Here is a 22,670-nt window from a genome sequence, read left to right as displayed (position 1 = left end):
ACCTCCTCCTCATCTTTCTCTCTGTCTCTCTCTCTCTCTCTCTCTCTCTCTCTCTCTTCCTCCCCCTTTCTGTCTTTCACACACACACACAAATGTCCACTAAACCGGCGCACACTAGGACGCTCTTCTCATTCTTGTTTTCTCTCTCTCTCTCTCTCTCTCTCTCTCTCTCTCTCTCTCTCTCTCTCTCTCTCTGTCTTTATGCCTTCCTCTATGCCTTCCCCTTTCTGTATTTTCAAAGGTACACACACACACACACACAAACCCAGCACAAGCTAGGACCCTTTTTTCCTTTCTCTTTCTCTCTCTTTCAACTCCCCCCTTTCCTTGCTTTTAAGCCCACACTCTAATCCACAAAACCGGCGCGTGTTAGGACCCCCCCCCCCCTTTTCACCCTTTCTCTCTCCCTCTATCTCTCTCTCTCTCACATATACACACACACACACACAAACATACACACACACCACTTCTCTCTCTCTCTCTCTCTCTCTCTCTCTCTCTCTCTCTCTCCATTAAACCTGCGTGTGCTAGGACCCCTCCTCTCCTCTTGCTTTCCTCCTCGTTGCGCAGAGGACCCCGGAGTGCAGAGGATGAGGAAGATGATGAGGATGAGGGGGCTCGTGCTGTATTAGTGGTGGATTTGTTTTGTGTCTGTGTGTGTGAGTGTGTGTGAAAGGGGTGGTCAGCCAGGGCTTCAGTTCCGCACATCTGCACTGCCTTGGCGATGCTCAGAGGGCCATGATGAAGACCGACTCTTCCTCGTCCTCCTCAGCCGCTGGGAGCGGCCGCTCCTATGGCTCCAATGTGCACCGCATCAAGAGCCTGTTCATGCAGATGGGCGCGAACCCAGATCCCCCCGCTGCAAACAGAGCCGCGAGAGCCCCCCTGCCTCGAGCCGGCAGCTTGAACGAGCGCGTGGACCACAGCGCGCTGCTGAAGCTGGGAGCGGAGGGCTGCACCTCCTCCTCCATCAGCAGCATCACCTCTTCCATCAGCACCTCCTCCATCAGCAGTATCACTTCCATCAGCAGCAGCATCACCTCCATCAGCAGCAACAACACCTCCTCCATCAGCAGCAGCAACAACACCTCCTCTAGTAGCACCTCCTCCAAGCTACAGGAGACCAGGAGGATTTTTGAGCGCCGACAGCTGCAGCAGCTGGAAGACGATGATGGCGAATCCATGGCGACGAACTGGAGCTCCCTTAAGAAGGAGCGAACTGCAGGCCTCCAGCACGGACGCCTGGACGTGGTTGCCCGCTTCAACGGCAGCACCGAGTCTCTGGACGCGCCGGACACAGAGGCAGTGTCTCCCACTGTCAGCCAGCTCAGCGCCGTGTTCGAGAGGGCAGCCGAGCTGCGGTCTAACCTTCACCGTCTGTCCAGGATCAGCACGGGTTCAGCAAGACCCGTCCACAGGGCCGCCCGCAAGGGACATGAGCAGGAGGGTGCCACAGAGGACCTGAAGGAGAACAGGGAACCCGGAACGCCTCTGAGGGACGCCAACGGAGAGGCTGTCCCTGCCCGAGAGGTTGTCACTGGGGCAGAAGTCAGCAGTGTGAGTAAGGGAAGCTGCACCGTAGGGGTCAGTAAGGAGGATGACGGAGATGACGAGGTCACCCTGAAGGAGGATTCATCAGCAGGGGCCACACTAGTTGAGGTCAGCGCATACAGCGCAGCCGGGGAGGACTCCGGAGGAAGCCAGCTGGAGGATGAAGACGATGAAGAGGAAGCTTATGAAGCTGAGGAGTCCTGCCTGGAGATTCCAGGGCTTCCGGTGGAGGAGGAGCCACCACCGAGCCGGAAAATCCGCTTCAGCACCTCGCCGATCAAGGTGGGTCACCCGTTACAGTCAGGGGGAGGAGTCTCTGAATAAACATTACAGTGGTTGCAACCAATTACAGTCAGGGGGAGGAGCCTCAGGACAAATATTATAATCATCAACACCAATTACAGCCACGGGGTGGAGTCTCAAAACCAACATCACAGTGATTAGGACCAATTACACTTAAGGGGAGGAGTCTTAGAACCAACGTCACAGTGGTTAGGACCAATTACACTTAAGGGGAGGAGTCTTAGAACAAACATCACAGTGGTTAGGACCAATTACAGTCAGGGGGTGGAGTCTCAGAACCAACATCACAGTGTTTAGGACCAATTACACTTAAGTGGAGGAGTCTTAGAACAAACGCCACAGTGGTTAGGACCAATTACTGTTGGGGGAGGAGGCTCAGGACTAATAAAGTAGTCATTAACACCAATTACAGTCAGGAGGAGGAGTCTCAGAAAAATATGTCACAGTGGTTAGGACCAATTACACTCAAGGGGAGGAGTCTTAGAACAAACGTCACAGTGGTTAGAACCATTTACTGTTGGGGAGGAGTCTTAGAACAAATGTCACAGTGGTTAGGGCCAATTACAGCCAGGGGGTGGAGTCTCAGAACCAACATCACAGTGGTTAGGACCAATTACATTTAAGGGGAGGAGTCTTAGAACAAACATCACAGTGGTTAGGGCCAATTACACTCAAGGGGAGGAGTCTTAGAACAAACATCACAGTGGTTAGGACCAATTACTGTTGGGGAGGAGTCTCAGGACTAATAATGTAGTAATTAACACCAATTAAAGTCAGGAGGAGGAGTCTGAGAAAAAAATGTCACAGTGGTTAGGACCAATTACACTCGAGGGGAGGAGTCTTAGAACAAATGTCACAGTGGTTAGGACCAATTACAGCCTGGGGTGGAGTCTCAGAACCAACATCACAGTGGTTAGGACCAATTACACTTAAGGGGAGGAGTCTTACAACAAATGTCACAGTGGTTAGGACCAATTACTGTAGGGGGAGGAGGCTCAGGACCAATAATGTAGTCATTAACACCAATTACAGTCAGGAGGAGTCTCAGAAAAAACGTCACAGTGGTTAGGACCAATTACACTCAAGGGGAGGAGTCTTAGAACAAACATCACAGTGGTTAAGACCAATTACTGTTGGAGTAAGAGTTTCAAAACAATAGTCACAGTGGCTAGAACAAATTAAAGTCAGGGGAGTCTCAGAACAAACATCACAGTGCTTAGGGCCAATTACACTCAGGGGGAGGAATTTCAGGTTAGGATAAATTACAGTCAGGGAAAGGAGTCGCAGAATAAATCAATGCAGTGATGTGCACCAATTACAGTCAGGGGGAGGAGTCTCAGAACAAACAATGCAGTGACTAACATAAATCACCACCAACTAGAGGTCTAATTGCAAAAATGTTGTGATATGGACCAATCACAATCAGGGGGAGATCTTAGAACTAGTTCAGAGTTCTGTTTAGCGAGCCAAGTACACTGCATCCAACTCCAAACTGCATAAAAATCATTTTGGTCAAAAACACATGGCTTGGCTTCTACGTTTGAAGCATAAAGGCAGCAAAGATGGCCAGTTGCATCTGGTAATTACATTTTAGCACTTAAATACTGCATGGAATTTCAGTTCTACCTTTAATAGGCTAGTGTTGTAGTTACAGCCCAGGTGCAGGACTTCCAGTGGCCTCTTATTTAGCATACATTCTACACGCTGTGGAAAATGGCCATTTTGGAACCAATGGCATGCATGAGGCGTTTGTCCAATCCACTACTGTCTGTGTGCTGTGCGTGTGTGTATGAGTTAAATTAATTGTGTTGTGTAAGTAATTGTCTGCTCTGTGCTGGTGTCTCTCATGGTACTCTCACTCTGAGCAGAATACACAGAATCTGTAAGAATATAGAGGCTTCCATCAGCTTTATTTCCATCTCTGAGCTCGGAATAAAGCAGCTTAGCTTAACACACAGCCAAACATTCCTCAGAAAAAGAGATACACACTCTAAATTTATGATAAACAATACTCAAACTGCTCCCTAGATTCTGTATGGTCCCTATTATAAGTAATGTAGCTATGTTAGCTGTGTGCTAACAGTAGAAAATATCCCATAGATATGCTAACAGAAATTAGTGTTATCATAGAGGTGTAATTTTAAAAGAGGTTAAAAAGTTGAACTTATCTCTGGTCTCACTTTGCTGAATAAATAAATAATCACTGTATCCTTTATAATTTTACAAGATGACTGAGGTAGTGCTAGCTAGTTTGTATTTACCAGCTTAGCTAGCAGCCAGGATTGATCAGGGATTGCAAGGATTCCCAGTGGTTGTGATTAATTTGAGTAGGATGTGCAGGGTTTTATAGTGAGAGAACACTGATATCATGTTGAAAATATGACAATAGCATAAGATTTTGACTACTGTACAACCACAAAGCTGAGGGTTATAATACAGCACTGTAGCATTCCAGATAACAACATAAATGCATGTTAAATGCTAATGTTAAGATGGAATCACCACTTTAAAAGAAGCACCACTAGCTAGGCTCACTTTTGCCGGCTCAAACGGCACTTAATCTGTTAAAAAAAAGAAAATATTTACAAGCAGATGTGTGCTAGAATGAAATGAGTATGAGGTACTGCAGCCTGTGTGTTCAGGCTGAGCAGTCGCAGTGAGTTTCCCAGCGTGTGGCCTGTAGATTCAGAGGGAACATGATGGAATGACAATGTGGCTCTATAAAGGGAGTATAAATAGCCTCCAGACAACAGTCACAGTCAGACGGAGAGAAAAGAAAAAGAGATTTGGGCTCTGAAATGCCTCTCTGATGCACAGACACGATGAAGCTGCTTGGTCAGACCGTTAAACGGCTCATATCATGGACAACCAAATATTATTTGCCAAATTATCAAAAATGTTAATGTTGGATGTAAAATTGATTTTTAAAATCAACTTCTCCTCGATCTCCCCTGTTCTGAATTCATTATTTTTGTGATGACACAGTGGCAAATACATTTGAAATATATCAGAATCAGAGCATGAAAGTGACTCTCCCTGAGCCTCTCTCTCTCTCTCTCTCTCTCTCTCTCTCTCTCTCTCTCTCTCTCTCTCTCTCTCTCTCTTTCTCTCTCTCTCTCTCTCTGACTCTTTCTCAGCACTCTTGCTTCTTTTTACCCTCTTCCCTTCATTTTCTCTCCCTCTTTCTCTTTCTTTCACCACCACTCTCTCAGAGTCTTACACTGGCTGCTTTGTTCTCTCACTCAGTGTCTCAGTTTCTCACTTCTTACTCTGTCTTATTGACTCTCTCCCTCCTCTTTTGCATTTCTGCCTTTCTCTCTCTCTCTCTCTCTCTCTCTCTCTCTCTCTCTGTTACTCCCTTATTTCTTGCTTTCATTCTTTTCACCCAACAGCCTCTTCACACTTTACTCTGTATCTCAGCCAGCTCCCTCCCTCTCTCTCTCTCTCTCTCTCTCTCTCTCTCTCTCTCTCTCTCTCTCTCTCTCTCTCTCTCTCTCTCTCTCTCTCTCTCTCTCTCTCTCTCTCTCTCTCTCTCGCCCCTAGTGTTCTCTGATCGCTGAGTGAATGACAGAGGAGCTGAAGGCAGTGAGGGTTTGTGGAGAGATTATACAGGGTTGTGTGAGGGTGGATGGAGGGTTTAGGGAGATGAATCTGTCGAGTCCTCAGAGCCTGCGCAGAGTAATTAAGTCATATATCTCCAGACAGAACACCAGAATAGCTGCTGCTGTCTTATTCACCACTTTCTGAAACATTAGAAACAGAGGTGAGCCGGTCTCAGTGATGCGAGTTAAAAATTAAACGCTGTGCCTTTATCCGTCTCTCCTGTATCTCTCACACTGTCCAAAATGTCCTTCCCCATCCAAGCCCTCTTTGTCAGCTTCTGGCGTAAAATCAACACATTCTGCTCATGCGTTATGGAGCAAGCTGTCCAATTATACCTATAACTATATGTGATAAACAATAAAATGCACTTATCTTGTAGTGTAGGCAATTTATGAATGGGAACGGCACCAAAATGGGCGGAGTAATTCACCAGTTTTACAACAGTGTTCCTCAACCTTTTAAATATGACTGGCATTCAATACTTTCCTGGCAGTGAACACATACACACAAAAGTGCACACAAACACGCTAAGTGCAGTGGGTGCACACACACATACTCACACAAACACACACACACAAACTCACTCCTCTGACTGTTGGGACATGGCTGTCCAACATAGTGGATAACACCACTGCCCTCCAAACTGCAGACTGGGGTTCGATTCCAAGCCTAGGCAGGAGCATTACACTATACCACTAAGAGTCCTTGGGCAAGACCCCTAACACTATATTAGCTTACATCTGTAAAATGATGTAACCACTCCGGGGGATTAAAACACAAACACTGTCATTCTAAAAATTGATTGTAGTCACTGTTCTAAAAAACATATCCAAGCTAGCGTCCATATTATTGCAAGGCCGCACTCGTGAGCAAGCCCAGAAACATTCAGTCTCAGACTACTCCGGCTTTCATTAGCAAGGCGTGTAATGAGAGCTGATTGGACGGCTGTATGAGCTGGAAATAGCAAATGAGCTCAAATTGCACTGTAATTTCACACTTCTGCTTTGTGTCCTGAAGCAGTCGCAGGTGTGTTAACGCTGATTTCATTGCAGTGTGGTCAGCACTGTATATTATTCCCTGTTTATTCCCAGTGTCTGTTGGACTTACTACACAGACAGACATGTGTGTGCGTTCCTTAGCGGTCATCTTGCTACTTAAAGTGTTTTTAGCACATCCTGTCTTCACATCTGTGGGGTTTATTTTTGAACTGCTTCCTGTGTGACATTAGATTCACTCATCGCACAGCTTCACTGACTCACCCACCAACTCGCATGGAGGAGCACATACAGCGGCCCTTAACTCTTCACCGCCACATACTCTCATGAAAGGGTTGTATGCAATATTTCGTTAGAAATAAGGACCGGTAACAGTAACAGCTTCGACTCTTCTGGGAAGGCTTTACACTTGATGTTGTGGACTTGATTGTATTCTCATAAAACCTTAGCAAGGTCAGGTGCTGATGTTAGGTGATTAGGTTTGGACACAAAAAACAATCCAAATCATCAAGCAAAGTCAGTACTGATGCTCCTAAAGACACACAGTCAAGCCCGAACTGCACTGAACATGGTGATCACAACGGAACATCTGTGTCAGCAGTGAAAACCCACACAAAGTGTAGCCACAATCATGAGGGATGGAAAAAACAACAATGGGTCACTAGTGCATTGTTACAGATACAGCATACATTCATACATACATTGGTAGCTTCTCAATTCTCCATACCAGCCAATATCCAGAGTGAAGGGTCAACCGCAGGGTTGTAAAATAAAAAAATGCCTCAACATTTAAAGAAAAACTAGGTAATATTTTTACAGTAAACTCACAGCTTCAAAATCATCGTGATGCTCCACTGAGCTGTAACAGCGAGAACAGAGACTCTGTTGTTGCTGCTCTGGGCTCAACACTGCAGAAACTGCACTATGTAAATTTTCAAGTAGGGGTAGGCAACCAACCGCACTCCCCCTTGATTTCAGAACAGTGCTGTAAAAGCAAATTACGCTCTGTAACTGTAGGCCCAGAAGCAAAAATACCAAATCAGCAGTGGATGTTGAAGGAAGAGTGTCACGGATCATGAGGCGGACTGACAGAGGTGGACACACTTGCTAAAACACGGAGACAGGAGCGGCCGAGGGAGCCGCGCTCACGGAGACAGGAGCGGCCGAGGGAGCCGCGCTCACGGAGACAGGAGCGGCCGAGGGAGCCGCGCTCACGGAGACAGGAGCGGCCGAGGGAGCCGCGCTTGCGGAGACAGGAGCGGCCGAGGGAGCCGCGCTCACGGAGGTAGGGGAACCTGCGACGACGTCCACGGAGGCAGGGGAACCTGAGACGACGTCCACGGAGACAGGGGAACCTGCGACGACGTCCACGGAGACAGGGGAACCTGCGACGTCGTCCACGGAGACAGAAGAAACTGCGACAACGTCCACGGAGACAGGAGAAACTGCGACGACATCCACGGAGGCAGAGGAATCTGCGAAGTCGTCCACGGAGACAGAAGAAACTGCGACAACGTCCACGGAGACAGGAGAAACTGCGACGACATCCACGGAGGCAGAGGAATCTGCGAAGTCGTCCACGGAGACATGAGAGGCAGGTATCGCGCTCACGAAGACAGGAGAGGCGCGCGCCGCGTTCACGAAGACAGGCGCGGCTGGAGGCGCCGCGCTCACGAAGATAGGCGCGGCTGGAGGCGCCGCGCTCTCGAGAACAGGTGCAGCTGGAGACTCTGCGTTCACGAAGACAGGAGCGGCCGTTGGCGCCGCGTTCATGAAGACAGGAGCGGCTGGAGGCGCCGCTTTTACGAAGACAGGAGCGGCTGGAGGCGCCGCGCTCTCGGAGACAGGAGCAGCCGTTGGCGCCGCGCTCTCGGAGACAGGAGCGGCCGTTGGCGCTGCTTTCACGGAGACAGGAGCGGCTGAGGGAGCCGCGCTCACGAGGAGAGGAGCAGCTGAGGGAGCCGCGCTCACGAGGAGAGGAGCGGCTGACTGCGCCGCTTTCGTGGAGGCCTCCAGACTTGCCAAGATTTCTAGCTTCTCTTGGTGGTCAGGAGGGAGTGCAGAGAGGTGCTTGGAAACTGGGGCCCTTGCGACGACGTCCATGGAAACAGGGGGCCCTGCAGTGACGCCGTCCACGGAGACAGGGGCGGCCGTCGGTGCCATTTTCACGGGAACAGAAGCGGCTGGTTTCACCACCTTTTCGGAGATAGGAGCTGAGACTTCTACCGAGGCAGGGGCTCGTGCTGCTCGCCGAGCACGAGTTGGAGCTGTAGAGGGTTTAGGGGGTTTGACCGGCACACTCATGAGGGATGTCATCAACCATGGATCCCCCAGAGGTGTGCCCCTGTTAGCCTCCTCTTTCATATCCTGAGGCTGGAGTCTAACAGCCCCAACCCTCAACCCCCCCCCAAAAATTTCCCCGGACCTGAGGGGGTAATCCACCATCGACGGAGTAACTCCAGCATGTTTCTTACGGCGATTCCTTCGCCTCCCGCTGGAATAATCCGCCGATTCTCGAATTGAGTCTTCTGTTAGGGGAGAAGGAACCGCGCCGGGCATGAGCTGAAGCCGTTGACTCGCGCTGGCGCAATTACTCGTTTCACGAGCTGCCTCTTCCTGTAGGCGCTGAGTAACGCTGGCGTGTATCTGCCGAAGCCGGCTACTCCATATCGCGGCCCTGTCAAACATACATTCAGTGCTAGCTGTGTCCTTTTGGTTGAAGATTCTGTCACGGATCACGAGGCGGACTGACAGAGGCGGACACACTTGCTAAAACACAAATACTTTTATTTACAAGACAAGACAACCAAACAAAGACAGACTAAGATAACTAGTGAGAAGACATAAACAAAGAAATACTGAGACTGAGAAACTTGGAAACAATGACTTGGACAGAGAAAGGGAACTGGACATAGAAACCTAGAAAGAGAGAGCTAAACACACAAAGAGAGAAACAGACTAATCTTAGACAGAACTAAATAGACACTTGAACAGCTAGAACTAAACAGACACAGAAAGCAACACAGACTAAACTTGAACATAGACATAAACCGATATGACATAACCGGTAAAAGAAAATAGTAAGACAGACAGACCAGAGAGTACAACACATAGGTGAAAAGACACAAGGGAACTTAAATACAGGACACAAATGAGACACACCTGGACAGATAACGAGGACGGGTTAACAAATGACAGACGAGGAGGCAGAACAAAGGCGGGACAAGGGCGGAGACAAGGACATAAACAAAACATAGCCATGTGCAAATAAAGCACATGGCGGGGACAACAGACTTGACAGGACGAGGGCGTGACAAGGAGACAAAGCTGTCCCTTCATTGCCCCCAGTTAATTACCAGTTCAGGGGATGAATCTGGTCCCACATCCACTCAAGGCCACAGCTATCTGCCTCCAGTGGTTTGCCCCTGCTTCCCCAAAACACTCCAGCCTGGTGTGTTCTACCCTGAATCCTGGAGGTTTCAGAGTTTAACTCAATTTGATGTTATCTGTAGCTTTTGTAGCCAAGTCTTAACCACATGAGAATGCTAATGCTAACAAAACAACATTAGCCACTATCTTTTAAATTTGATTTAGATGCAGTGTGGCTGGTTAAGCTCCTGATAACTGGAAAGTCTTTGGTGAGACAAGGTGTGAGTATTATGTAACAACCAAACTGTGGGAGTATTTGGAGATGCAGCCTCTTTTAGTAGAATGTGTTTAGCGTGTTAGCAACAGAATCAGTGTGGGCTCGGCAGTATCACAGTGTTCTTGAAATCTCACCTCTATACACACTCAGACATCCTCTGCTGGCTTTCTTTCTCAGAGAAGACTGACAGAACTCCTTACAGAAGCTAACCTGATATGAACATGCGATGAATAATGTGAACAATATCATCTAGAATTGATAACACAGAGGTTAATATGATCAAGAACAATCATATTGCTGACAGATATTAATTTAAAATAGCAGATACTCACAAACAAGATACTCTCTGGACATCTGAGGGCCATAAGCAGAGTCATCCTATTTCAGACATGTTATTTTTGCCTTGGTATCGGTAATTTATTTCCATTATTAGGGCACTTTTCTTACAATGGCTTTCCTGTGTGTGTCCAGTTGCTTTGTTCATCGTTAGCTCACAGGAGATAGCCTTTACCTCAACAAGTCTTCGAGCAGCAGCAGTAGGGTCTCGAGTGCTGTCACTCAAAGGAGAGCCCTTACCCTGGCCTTTTTCTTCTCTGTCAGTAAACTGTGCTTTGTATTCTCTTCATCTGTACTCTAACTGATGTTTCAAACTTCTCTGGAGTCAGCCGGGGTCAGAAAACCGACGCAGTAGGGTCCAACCAATATTGTATCAGCTGACACAGGATATCAGGTCATAGACCAATCGACTAGTAAATAGCAACAAAATTGGGTGCAAACATCAAGCAATAAAACTCCACATTATGAAACCTAGCACATGAATAACTTACCTCCATCATAGTATTAAATTATCTTTTATAAGCCATTATCCAATCATTGAATAAATGTAGCATTAATATTAATAATAATATAGGCTTTTCCAGTCCACATGGTTAATCCACTTTTTTTCCAAATGTCTGTTTGATTAAAAATCAGATGTAAAGAGCGTGATGGAGAGTTGGTGTGAAATGCTCCATCCTTGAGGAACACAGTCTGAATTGTTAACAGTGGTGGTGAATGAGGCTAGGGGCCTATTCCACAAAGCAATATTTCTCAGTTAACCAAGTAACATAAGCCTAAAGTTGAGGACTGTCCAATAGGAATCTCCCTCAGCTCTGTTTCTATTGGACAGGATTGACTTTGGGCTTAAGCTATGTGAATTCAGTGATGGAATAGAACTAAAGGTGTTCATACATATTTTTTATGGCCATGTTGACACTATGGTTCGAAATACATTTGTTTTACACTAGTTCTCTTTTTAATTTGATTCAAAATTTGTTTACGTTCAGGAAGTGGTGGCTGTGTTGTGCTTATTACCTCATCACTGTGTGAAAATATAACCAGGAATCTGATTTTGTTGGAGTAAAATCCGCTTGGTTTTATCAAATAAAGCCGATTATTACTGATGTCATTATTAGAAAAATAAGGCAGAGGCACTGGTAGAGGAAACAGTTTAACCCAGAGGAACCAGAAACTCAGGTCTATTTGTCCTCTTAGACACAGTAGAGAACAGCTCCATGATCAGCGTTCACATGGATGTAATTCCTACACTCTCAGAAAAAAGGTACGGTCGAGGTACCTTTAAAGTTACAACAGTGTTTATATAAGTCCTGTTTTGTTCACTAAAGGTACATTACATTCTTCTCCAGAATGAGAGATAAATGTTTGTAATCTTTCATTATAGAACAATGTCGTATAAAAAAACATAATAAAAGTCCTGGAGATTAAATTGGGTGTATGAAATCAACACAATTATAAAATCTACACTTAATAAGGTACAATTATGTTCCCTGAACAAAGGTACAAATATATACCCTTGACAAATTTTCTAACAGTGACGTCATATTATTATTATTATTATTATTATTATTATTATTATTATTATTATTATTATTACCTGTGACCATGAACTGGATAAGCAGTTAAAGACAATGAATAAATGAATTATTATTGTTATTATTATTATAAAATCTGATTTATTACATCTCTCTATTGCGTTACACTTCCTATGTTTAGGATATGTTGAAATATATATAAATTGATATTTTGTGCCCACATTACTGCTTTTGGTCCCACTCTCACAAAATACTTTCCCACAACTGGGTCAAAGAGCTAAGACATGATGTGGAGTTACGTGTCCCAGAGCTGGAGGAGTAGATTGTCTCTGTAGACCTCTTATGTTATTGAGTGCCCACAAACACCAATACACCCAGATTTAATGATTGCTAGCAGCATCTCTGACATAATTTCTAACGATCTGAAACCCACCAGCCGAGTGAAACATTGTTAAGGGATTAGAGCAGCCACAGAGAAGCAGTGACGTGGACAGCAGCGCTAGCATTAGCGTTAGCGTCATTCATGTCTTCGCTAGGGCTGTGAGGAGGGGTGTTCCCGGCCATCTGTTCAGGGATGTGACCTACTCTCACTGCACTACACAACTGGAGCACCACTCTCTCACTCTTTCTCTATCTCTAGCTCTGTCCCTAGCTATCGCTCCCCTCCCTCTTTCACCTTAATCCCAATGTTTGTGTCCCAGAGAGGGGCTATAGAGTGCTAGGTCTGAACCCAGTGACCCCAGTGGGGCCCTGGCGTCATGGGGCAGCAGGTAGTGTTGCAGTCACACAGCTCCAGGGACCTAAAGGTTGTGGGTTTGAGTCCCGCTTCAGGTGACTGTCTGTGAGGAGTGTGGTGTGTTCTCCCAGTGTCCACGTGGGTTTCCTCCCACAGTCAAAAAACACATGTTGATAGGTGGATTGGTGACTCAGAAGTGTCCGTCGGTGTGAGTGAATGTGTGTGTGTGTTGACCTGTGAAGGTCTGGCATGTGTCTCCAGGGTGTGTTCCTGCCTTGTGCCCAATGATTCTGGCTCCGGACCCACCGCCACCCTGAACTTGATAAGCGTTTACAGACAATGAATGAATGTTTTCTTCGCTGGAGAAAACAGCAACAACGTTTCTCTCTCTGAGCTGCTTTAGCTCCACTCAAAAAGGAGTACAAATGTGGGCAAATAAGTGCACTGAATTTTACCATTAATTTCATTCATCTTCTGTAACTGTAAAGCCTTATTCACCACAGATGCTTGCCCAGACCTCCATTGTGCCATACTTTCTTACACTTTTACATCTGAATATCAACATTCACCAAGTATCACCAAGCAGATGCTGAGATGACTGGACAGATATTGAGGGAAGTACATGAGCAGCATAAAAATAAAATGACATGACACTGCAGGAGAAGTTTTGTAACATTGTTTGTGACGGCGACAGACAGAATGTATGTTCTGGTGGCAGGTGCTTTGACCCAAAACTAGGGTCAGAATATTAACCCACCCACAAGCCCAATTAAGACCACTGAGGGAGGAAGAAAAACACAAGAGTCTGTCATTTTAGAACAAAAATAAACACTAACACACCCCACCCAGGAAGTCAACAACACCATCCACAACTTGGGAATGCTTGGTATTTTTGGTTTGCGGATGTTCAGTCAGAACAGTCCAAAAAGGCTGCATTATGAACTGTATGTTGACATGCATTGTAATATTTGTGCCTGTTTCACTATTCTTCTTTTTAAAAAATAACCACAGCAGATTTGAAGGTATTCTGTGTTAACCCAAGTTAATCCAGTCAATCTGGAATCAAAACTGAATTTGTTTACTTGCTGGTTAATGTATATTAAAGCTGGAGTAGATGATCTTGTACAGTCAATTAAAAAGGATGGCTCCGATTGTGGGGAAATGCAGTTTGTTTACGTTCTGAAGGTCTGCATTTTTTACCGTGGAACGGTGTGTTAAAAGATAAAAATGACTGTATGTGGCTGAAGTGTAACTTGTCTGTAAGTTTTTATTCACTGTTTGAATTACCACAGAAACTCATTTGCCAGTGTGTGTGTGGATTGAGCGTTGAATTGAATGGCGTTCTGAGCAGTGTTGATCGTAAAGCGTCCTTGGGTATCTAGAAAGGCGCTATATAAGTGTAACGATAAATTTGTAACTCGAGTTGTTTAGGTTTTGTATGGAGATATTCCCACCTTAAGTCAAATAGCAAAAATAAGTCAATATTACCCACCTATGAAGTAGGAATAGAGCAATATCCTCATCTCAGTTCATGCTTTTCAACGTTTGGAGTTCTCTCCGTTGTCTGAAAGAACGACAGATGCCTGTTCTGTGCCATGAGCAGAGAGATAGAAGAGAAAGTCTAACATACTGGACAGAGACAGCTTGTTTCTTTACTCATTTACTAACACTGGGTTTGTGTAAACATATTAAACCACTGATTGGAGAGCAGCAAATGATGAGGAAACATCTTCTGAATTTTATAAAAAGTGTTTATTGAACACAATTGTGAACATTGCCTTTGGTAGTTTGTGAAAACACAGAACCAAAAAAATTCCCAACCCCTATTTTCAGCCTTCTTTCTAAAGCTATTCCCCTAAAGCACACAAACGTAAAGGGAAATGGTGTGGGGGGTTTTTTTTCAGCAGGATGCTTTCAAAAACTAGCTGACATACAATTTAGCTTCTTAGTATTTCACCTACCCTCAACCCTCAACCCTACTTTGGCTTCTCTTCCCTGACTGAGAGGGAAACCACCTCTCTCTGACATCCATTTTGAGCCAAATAAAGGCAGAATCATTGTTTATTATTATTACCACAGCAATATCCAATGGTTGATTAATGTATCTGCGTAAGGTTTGCTGTTTTTTTTTTAATGAGAGAATTCATAAATTTAATTGCCCCTTTCACACTGCAGTCAATAAACAGACATCTGATATAGGAGCAAGTGCATGTGTGTAGTAGTAAATGTGTGTGGTAGTGAACGTGTGGGAGACTTCGGGCTCAGTGCCAGCTCGCTGAACTTGGAGAGGTGCTGTTGGTACCTGCGAAGAGCATATCTACCTTCAGATCAGTGTCTGAAAATAGCCATGCAGAGCGTGGCCTCTTCTTCACGAGCGTCAGATAGCATTGTGGATTTTTTTCACCGTTAGTTCATTTATATAATAAAACACAAATGACAAGCAATAATTCGGAAAATCTCCAGTCTCGCTGCAGCTGATAATCACAGAAATCACCATCTGTAACTGGGATTCCAAGAGATTATAACTGTCCTCGTTCTCTCCCTGGGTCACTGCCTCTCCCCCCTCACTCAGGACAATGCTAAATAGCACAGGCCTCTGTTAGCAGGCTTAAAACTGTTAGCAGTTAGTGCTCTCTTTCAAGTGTGTAGAGCTGTAATGACATGTTAATATCCTTGAGGATGTTTGTATGAGCCTTTATTTTTCGGTCTATCCCAGGTGTTTATGACCTACTCCAACGAGGACTACGACAGGAGGAATGACGACGTGGACCCCATGGCAGCTTCGGCCGAGTATGAGCTGGAGAAACGAGTGGAGAAACTCGACCTGTTTCCTGTAGAACTGGAGAAAGGTAAGGAGGATGGTATTGAGACCCAAAAATCTTAGCATTTCTATTAGCATCATAAACCCGAGGTGCACATGTTCGTGCGTTGTGTATGTGCAGACCAAGAGGGGCTGGGTGTCAGCATCATAGGGATGGGAGCTGGAGCTGATATGGGTTTGGAGAAGCTGGGCATATTTGTAAAGACTGTCACTGAAGGAGGAGCTGCGCACCGGGATGGCAGGTACACACACACACACACACACACACACACACACACACACACAATTCAACTCTTTTTTAAATGTGTGGAAAATGTTCTCTCTCTCTCTCTCTCTCTCTCTCTCTCTCTTTCTCTCTCTCTCACTCTCTCTCTCTTTCTCTCTCTCTCACTCTCTCTCTCTCTCTCTTTCTCTCTCTCTCTCTCTCTCTCTCTCTCTCTTTCTCTCTTTCTCTCTCTCCCTCTCTCTCTCTCTCAGGATCAAGGTGAATGATCTGATAGTCGAGGTGGACGGGGTCAGTCTGGTTGGAGTGACTCAGAGTTTTGCTGCCTCTGTGTTGAGGAACACCTCTGGTACTGTAAGGTGAGACAAGAATACGGAATGTGCTGCAGCCACATGCATAGAGTAAGCGATGAATGTGCCACTCAGAATTCACTCTAAATTAAATAAAGTTACATGAATTATACATTAACTATAATGTCACTGACTGTACAGAAGCTCTCCCTGCACTGGGCTGGTTCTGCAGCCTCTTTGTATGATATTATTAAGTCTTAATACAAGCAAGACCCTGTAATTTACATTCAGAGCTGATTCTGGAGGTTGGGCTGTGTGTCAGAGCTCCTGAGTTGGGCCAGTGTTACTGGACTCCTCTGTGTGCAGGTTTATGATTGGCCGAGAGAAGCCGGGGGAGCAGAGTGAGGTGGCACAGCTGATCCAGCAGACACTGGAGCAGGAGCGCTGGCAGAGAGAGATGATGGAGCAGCGCTACAACAAGTACACGGGTGACGAAGAAGAGGTGTGCGGGACTGACCTGATGCATGAAGAGACTATGGAATTTAGCTCAGAGCCTTGTGCACACATGTAACAGTTGTCAGTATTGAAGCATTTAAAACAGAATTTTAAAGGTGCAATAGGTGATTTATTTCATTTTCTAACTAGTTCAAATACACAAATATATGATGATTGAAAATAGTCAATTTAGTACTGGCACAAGCTCGAGTTCACTCTGCACCTGAGAAAATACGTTTTAAAGATTGAACCAGTCTTTGTTGTAGTAGTTTACCTGCTTGGCCACCGGAGGTCATGTTGTCGACTAGGGTTTAGATTCAAGATAGGCCAGTTGTTGTGACTACGTAGGTGAGCTACACTAATACACACACATTCAGGTGAAACTGCCTTGTGCACCTTTAAAAGCTTATACATGACTTGCCTGAGAATAATACTCTAGTAGTGAAAATGGACACATTTGTGTTCAAACACATATTTAATCTAGTAGTAGATAACCCCAGGTTAATTGTATCTAAAATGTCCCATACAGCACCCAGGAAAGTGAATGTGGATTATCACAAATTAGAAGTTGTGAATGTAGAGCAGTGTGGTTACTTTGGAATAATCCACTGGCTCTACCTAGTGGTCAGCTTTTGAAAGTGCAGAGAATATGGTTTCAACAAATTACAGGCCTTTTACCTCACCTTCAGAATGTGTGTGAATATGTCCATCACCTCTGCCTCCATCTCTTTTCCTCCCAGCCTGCAGGGTACAGTGATGAGGATGAGGAAGATGAAGAGGGGTACCCCAATGCGATTGAAGTGTTTGATTTAGCAGAGAATGAGGACGCTCTCTCTCCTGTGGAGATGGACCCTGAGAAACTGGCACACAAATACAGAGAGGTAACACACAGTGTTTTAGTCCCAAAATATCTTCAATGTTTTTGAGTGAACAGTTAATAGTGAAAGCATAAGTCCACCTTTAAAATGACAATCACCTTTCACCATTGCTAGCATTTCATTTAATTAAAAAAGGTGGTAGGTGTATGTTGACTTTTTCTGTTGTAAATAAAACAGCTCTTTTTACGGATGTCCTGATCAAGGGGTTATTTTGCCCTTGTCCTGATATGGATTGGAATTACCCTTTAAAGATGCATTTGTCTCATTTATAAACTGCCTGCTGTAGTGGGGAATGAAGAGCTGTGAGTTCTGCCGTTTGACTTGTTCTGTTTGTGCTGCAGCTGCAGATCAAACATGCTGTGACTCAGGCTGAGATCCAGCAGCTCAAGAAGAAGGTAGGACAGTCCTGCTCACACACACACACACACACATATCAGAATTAGAATCAGAATCACTTTATTGGCCACTGTGCTTTCACACAGAGGATTTTGTTCTGCGCATTTAACCCAATCCGTGCAGTAAACACATTTACACACACTAGTGAACACTAGGGGGCAGTGAGCACACATGCCCAGAGTGATGGGCAGCCCTAGTCACGGCGCCTGGGGAGCAGTTGGTGGTTAGGTGCCTTGCTTCAGTTATGACCTGCCGACTCTGGGGATCAAACTGGCAACCTTCCAGTTAAACCCCCAGTTCTCTCACCACAAGGCCACGGCTGCCCCTGGGGTTCTTCAGCATGACCCCAGCTTCACCCTACCTTTAAAATGAATGTCATTCATTGTGGAACTTTGGAGACTAGACACTAGTGCACGGCGAGCTGATACAGACACATACAGTAAAACTGACATACCACCAACATTTAAAGAAACACTTGGTATTCTTAGTGTAGAGCTGAGCCTGGTGTAACAATGACAGAGGCTCTATTCTACTTATTACAGCTCAGTGGAGCATCACAATGATTTGTTAATGTAAAAACACTACATAGTGATGCATTAGCTATCATTTACACACTTCAGAACTACAACATTATGAAACTACAATACAGTGTTGTGTCCTAACGTGCATTGTGTGTGTGTGTGTGTGTGTGTGTGTGTGTGTGTGCAGCTGAATCACGCGGAGCAGGATCGTCAGCGCTGGCGCAGTGAGAAGGCTCAGCTGGAGCGCAGCGTGCAGGAGAACAGGGAACGGATGGAGAAACTGGAGGGTTACTGGATGGAGGCGCAGAGTCTCTGTCAGGCAGTGGACGAACACCTGAAAGAGACACAGGCTCAGTACCAGGCCCTGGAGAGAAAATACAGCAAAGCCAAACGCCTCATTAAAGAGTACCAACAGAAGTGAGTTCACTCACACACACACACACACACACACAGGTCTTCCACTACATCCAAATGTTTGTAACTACAAAGCTTCAAACTACAAGGGAGCAGCTGCATATGAGCCTAAAGTTGCCTAAAAGTCACCACAGATTTGTGCCGTAGAGCAGTGGAGCCGTGTTCCCTGAACTAACAACAATGAATCCAATATCTTTGGCATGAGCTGGAGTGGTGCTTGCGATCCAGAACATGTGGAAAACAATCAGACGTTCCAACAGTTACAGTAACGTCTTCCAAGTCGAGTAGAAGCTGTTACTGTCTGCAGCAAAGAGTGAACAAGCTACTAACATTTAGAGAAACCGTTGGATGAGCAGCTTTCCACAAATGTATGCCCATATTGTGTATGCACCCATGCCGAAAAATACATAAAACTCGTAAAAAATGCCATCAGAATTCACTACAGCAGTGTCCAAGTGTTTAGGGTAAATTTCTTGTGTTGTACTGAGCGATGTGGATCAACTGGCCAATGAAAGCCTGTGTGTGCCCTGTTGCATGCAGGGAAATTGAGTTTCTGAAGAAGCAGACGGCTCAGCGGAGGACTCTGGAGGAAACTGAAGCTTCGCACAAGGAGGAGGCCGAGCAGCTCAAGGTCAAGGTACAGCACTAAAAATATTTTGTAAAAAAAAAAATGCTGAACTTGTACTTGACTGGAAATGACATTAATAAACTGTGGTCTCTGAATTTTGCACAGCAGTTGATTAATACCACAATTAACACTGATGCTTAGGCATGAAAATCTAATTAAATTCTTCCGTATATTTAGGTTACTGACCTGGAGACGCAGGTAGAAGAGCTGAGGTCGTCTGAACCTTTGTAAAGACTGAACCACTGCTGTGAAAAAGAGGGCTGGGAAACTGGTTCCACTTTAATTCCTGCGTTTTAATCTCCAGGCTTTTCCCTTGTGCTGAACATTTCCTTTGTGAATTCTCCTGTCAACAGTGTTAGATTTTAAAATTTTTCTATTTTATTTTTCCTGAAAGTGATTTAAACTCATACTGGACTGCAGCTTCATATGCATCCACAGAAATAACTCCCAACATTTTCAGACAATATTCTACACATAGGAGATTCCTTGACCACCTTATCTCTTGATAATGCTAGTCCTGATTAAATTGATATCTATGAATAATCCCAGCGGGGCAAAAATATCCAACAGTGAAAAGCTGAAAGTGAATATTTAATCAAAAAAAAAAGAGTGTCTACCAAAATGTCTACCCACCAAATAATCAGAATTAAACTGTGCAGATGTTTCTACTGATGCTCCTCCTGCTGTGACCCTTGTATTTGGAACCTTCAATAAGACAGATCTGTCTTGTAAATATTTCTTTATAAAATGTATATTAACATAATGTAAACGTTTTAAATGCTAAGCACACAGGTCTGTGTATTTTTAGATGAAAGTTGTTGGGGAAAATGAACAGACCTTGAAATCCTAGCCATGTGCACACAGTGTCTTGAAGGAATTGCCTATGTTTTTCAGCATATCATCACTAAGCTTAGGCTTAAAGTTCCTTTACTTAGGCTACACCTTGCTCCACCTGTCAGTGGAAGTTTTATTTTCACAATGCTACAGCTTGTGTGGAAGAAAGCTAATAATCTAATTTGCTACTGTACATTGGCTGGCTAGCTAAAGTGCTGGTGAGCAAACTTACATTAAAGTTACATTAAATTAAATAAAAGACTTTTTGTTTTTGCTCAGTATTTTCAGAGATGATGTGTTAAAGTTATACAATTAGATAAAGCTGGATAGCTGCATTAGTTTACAAACTTGATTTTGGCAATAATCCATTGGTAATCCAAAAGTTTACATGCACTGAATACAAAATAACATGATACTGATATGATATCTAACATTATTTATGTGAATGTAAATTCTGTCGTACTATGGAATTTATTTCTAACACTAGTGGGAATTTATTATATCAATAATTGTTTGACCAAGTATTAATGTGAGATTGACTGGCCTCATCATCACTTTAGCTAGACAGCTAAAAGCTAGGCTAATGTTTGCATAAGTTGGAGCTATTTTCGAACCAAGCTGAGCTTTGGTTTATGACCCATGTCTAAAGTGTACATCCTGTGCAGATTTGATGACATTGGACCTTAAAAATGAACTGCTGTCTTTTAGAATTACAAAAGGACAAACTTAGAAACAAGAATCTAAGCAACTGAAAACATCTTAAATCCATTTGATATATCGAATATACCTTGTTATGAAATTGTTCTAAAAGTATTATTCGTTTTTCTAGATTTTTAAAAATCTTTTTTTTGTTCATGAAATTATACTAATAGAAGATTTACTAGATAAACAAGTGAATTAAAATGTCTTGAAATTATATTTTCATTAAAAATATTAAAATGTTCTTACAATCTCAAAATGAGAAGTTTAAGATGGTTTCACTTGCCATGATCTGTGGTAAAATGCTAACATGGCTAACAGTGAATGATTAACACACTAGCCATGCTAATTGGCTATTAATACTTCTTATTCTTCAAGCTTTTCTGGTCAGTCTTGCTAGCTATATAGACGTCACCCAACATGCTTAATTTAAGATGAAGCATAGGCAAGATTTCCACACTTTTACAAACCTTTCTCCCTTGTATTTTCCTACAAGTTCTGACAGGAGTCCTTAGCTAACAAGACACAGATGACCCGAAGACCTGTGTTTACATCATATCACTGCAGTAGCTTTTAAACAAATATAAAGAGATTCTTTTATAATGGAAAGGTGCTGACTTTATGGCAACAAAATTGCGAGACTGTGCTCAACATTCATGCTCACTCCAATAAAGAATGTGGTCACTTGTTGTCAAGAAATGATTAAAATGTGATAATTATGGAACCAGCATAAATATCTGTGAAAATGTATTCATGTCACCTGCAGAAGAAACTTGGATTTTAAATGCTTGTGAAATAGTGCTTTAGATTTCACCTCTAGTCTAGGAGCAGTGCTTACAAGAGCTCGTCTAAACATGTATGATTTGTGAACAAGCCGCTGGGGCCAGACGAGAAAGAAAAATTCATGATTTTTGTTAATGTTCTTTTCTGAAATAAAAAGCAACAGTGTAATGCAGTTCTTTGATGTGTGAATTGTATTCTTTTTTGTCCAGAGACAGACTTCCTCCAATACACTTAGTTCCAGTGTGTCATTTTGAACTGCTGCTAGTACAACATTTTAAGAGCTTGCTGCAATTCTATAAAAATAAGCTTCCTAGACTTTTGTACAGATGTTGCCAATCACATCATATTCATCGAAATACATCAAAAGACTAGGTTGTTAGCTTTGAAAGTGAATTAGCTGCTACTGAGCAAGAACTTAAAACTATAACCATTAAGTCTAGTAATCCTTAATGTAATTGGCCATAAAATCTGTGAGACCGTAATAAACTACAGGTCTCAGAAAACCTGGTCATGACTATCTTTATGAATACAGATGGAAAGTTTATTTTGTAGCAAATGTTAAAATAATACAGTTACACCATGAATATGCCCTTCCACATTAAATTTTGCAGCAGTTACATTCTGGTAAGCTGTATGTGTCCTGGAAGAAACTTCTGCCTTCACCTGCCAAACCTGTTCAGATAGTTATAATTAGGTGTGGAGCTTAAAATGCCTCTAAACTAGGGAGAATAAAAACTGATAAAAATCCAGTTTAAGTTGTAAATATTAGGAATATCAACAATAAATGCAGGAAAAACAAATTGGTGCTGTGTTATTAATAGAATCATTCAATGCATGAAGTACTAGTTGAAAAGTGCAGTGCCTTAAATAAGATTCCTTGTATTCATGTATTTTAAACTGCCTAAATGTGTTTATATTTACTTAATTTCTAGTTTCTTTTTTCCATGACGAAGTGAAGACCAAATGTTTTCAATAATTATTCT

At 43.7% G+C, this 22,670-nt stretch overlaps 1 protein-coding gene across 1 annotated transcript; it reads left to right on the top strand.

Annotated features, from left to right (window-relative positions):
• Positions 1–573: 573 nt before the first annotated feature.
• Positions 574–21,852, top strand: ppp1r9bb (protein phosphatase 1, regulatory subunit 9Bb). The gene is made up of 10 exons (XM_066664431.1): positions 574–1,833; positions 15,422–15,554; positions 15,648–15,768; positions 16,004–16,108; positions 16,406–16,541; positions 17,275–17,415; positions 17,754–17,807; positions 18,517–18,746; positions 19,284–19,380; positions 19,549–21,852. Exons 1-10 carry the CDS (start codon positions 739–741, stop codon positions 19,600–19,602), a joined length of 2,166 nt encoding a protein of 721 aa, XP_066520528.1. The 5' UTR covers positions 574–738; the 3' UTR covers positions 19,603–21,852.
• The last annotated feature ends 818 nt before the right edge of the window (positions 21,853–22,670 follow it).

Source organism: Hoplias malabaricus, chromosome 3 (genome assembly GCF_029633855.1).
Source record: "Hoplias malabaricus isolate fHopMal1 chromosome 3, fHopMal1.hap1, whole genome shotgun sequence".
Classification (NCBI taxonomy): Eukaryota; Metazoa; Chordata; class Actinopteri; order Characiformes; family Erythrinidae; genus Hoplias; species Hoplias malabaricus.
Note: the sequence above shows the minus strand (reverse complement) of the source record. Positions and strands in the feature narration are given on the sequence as shown.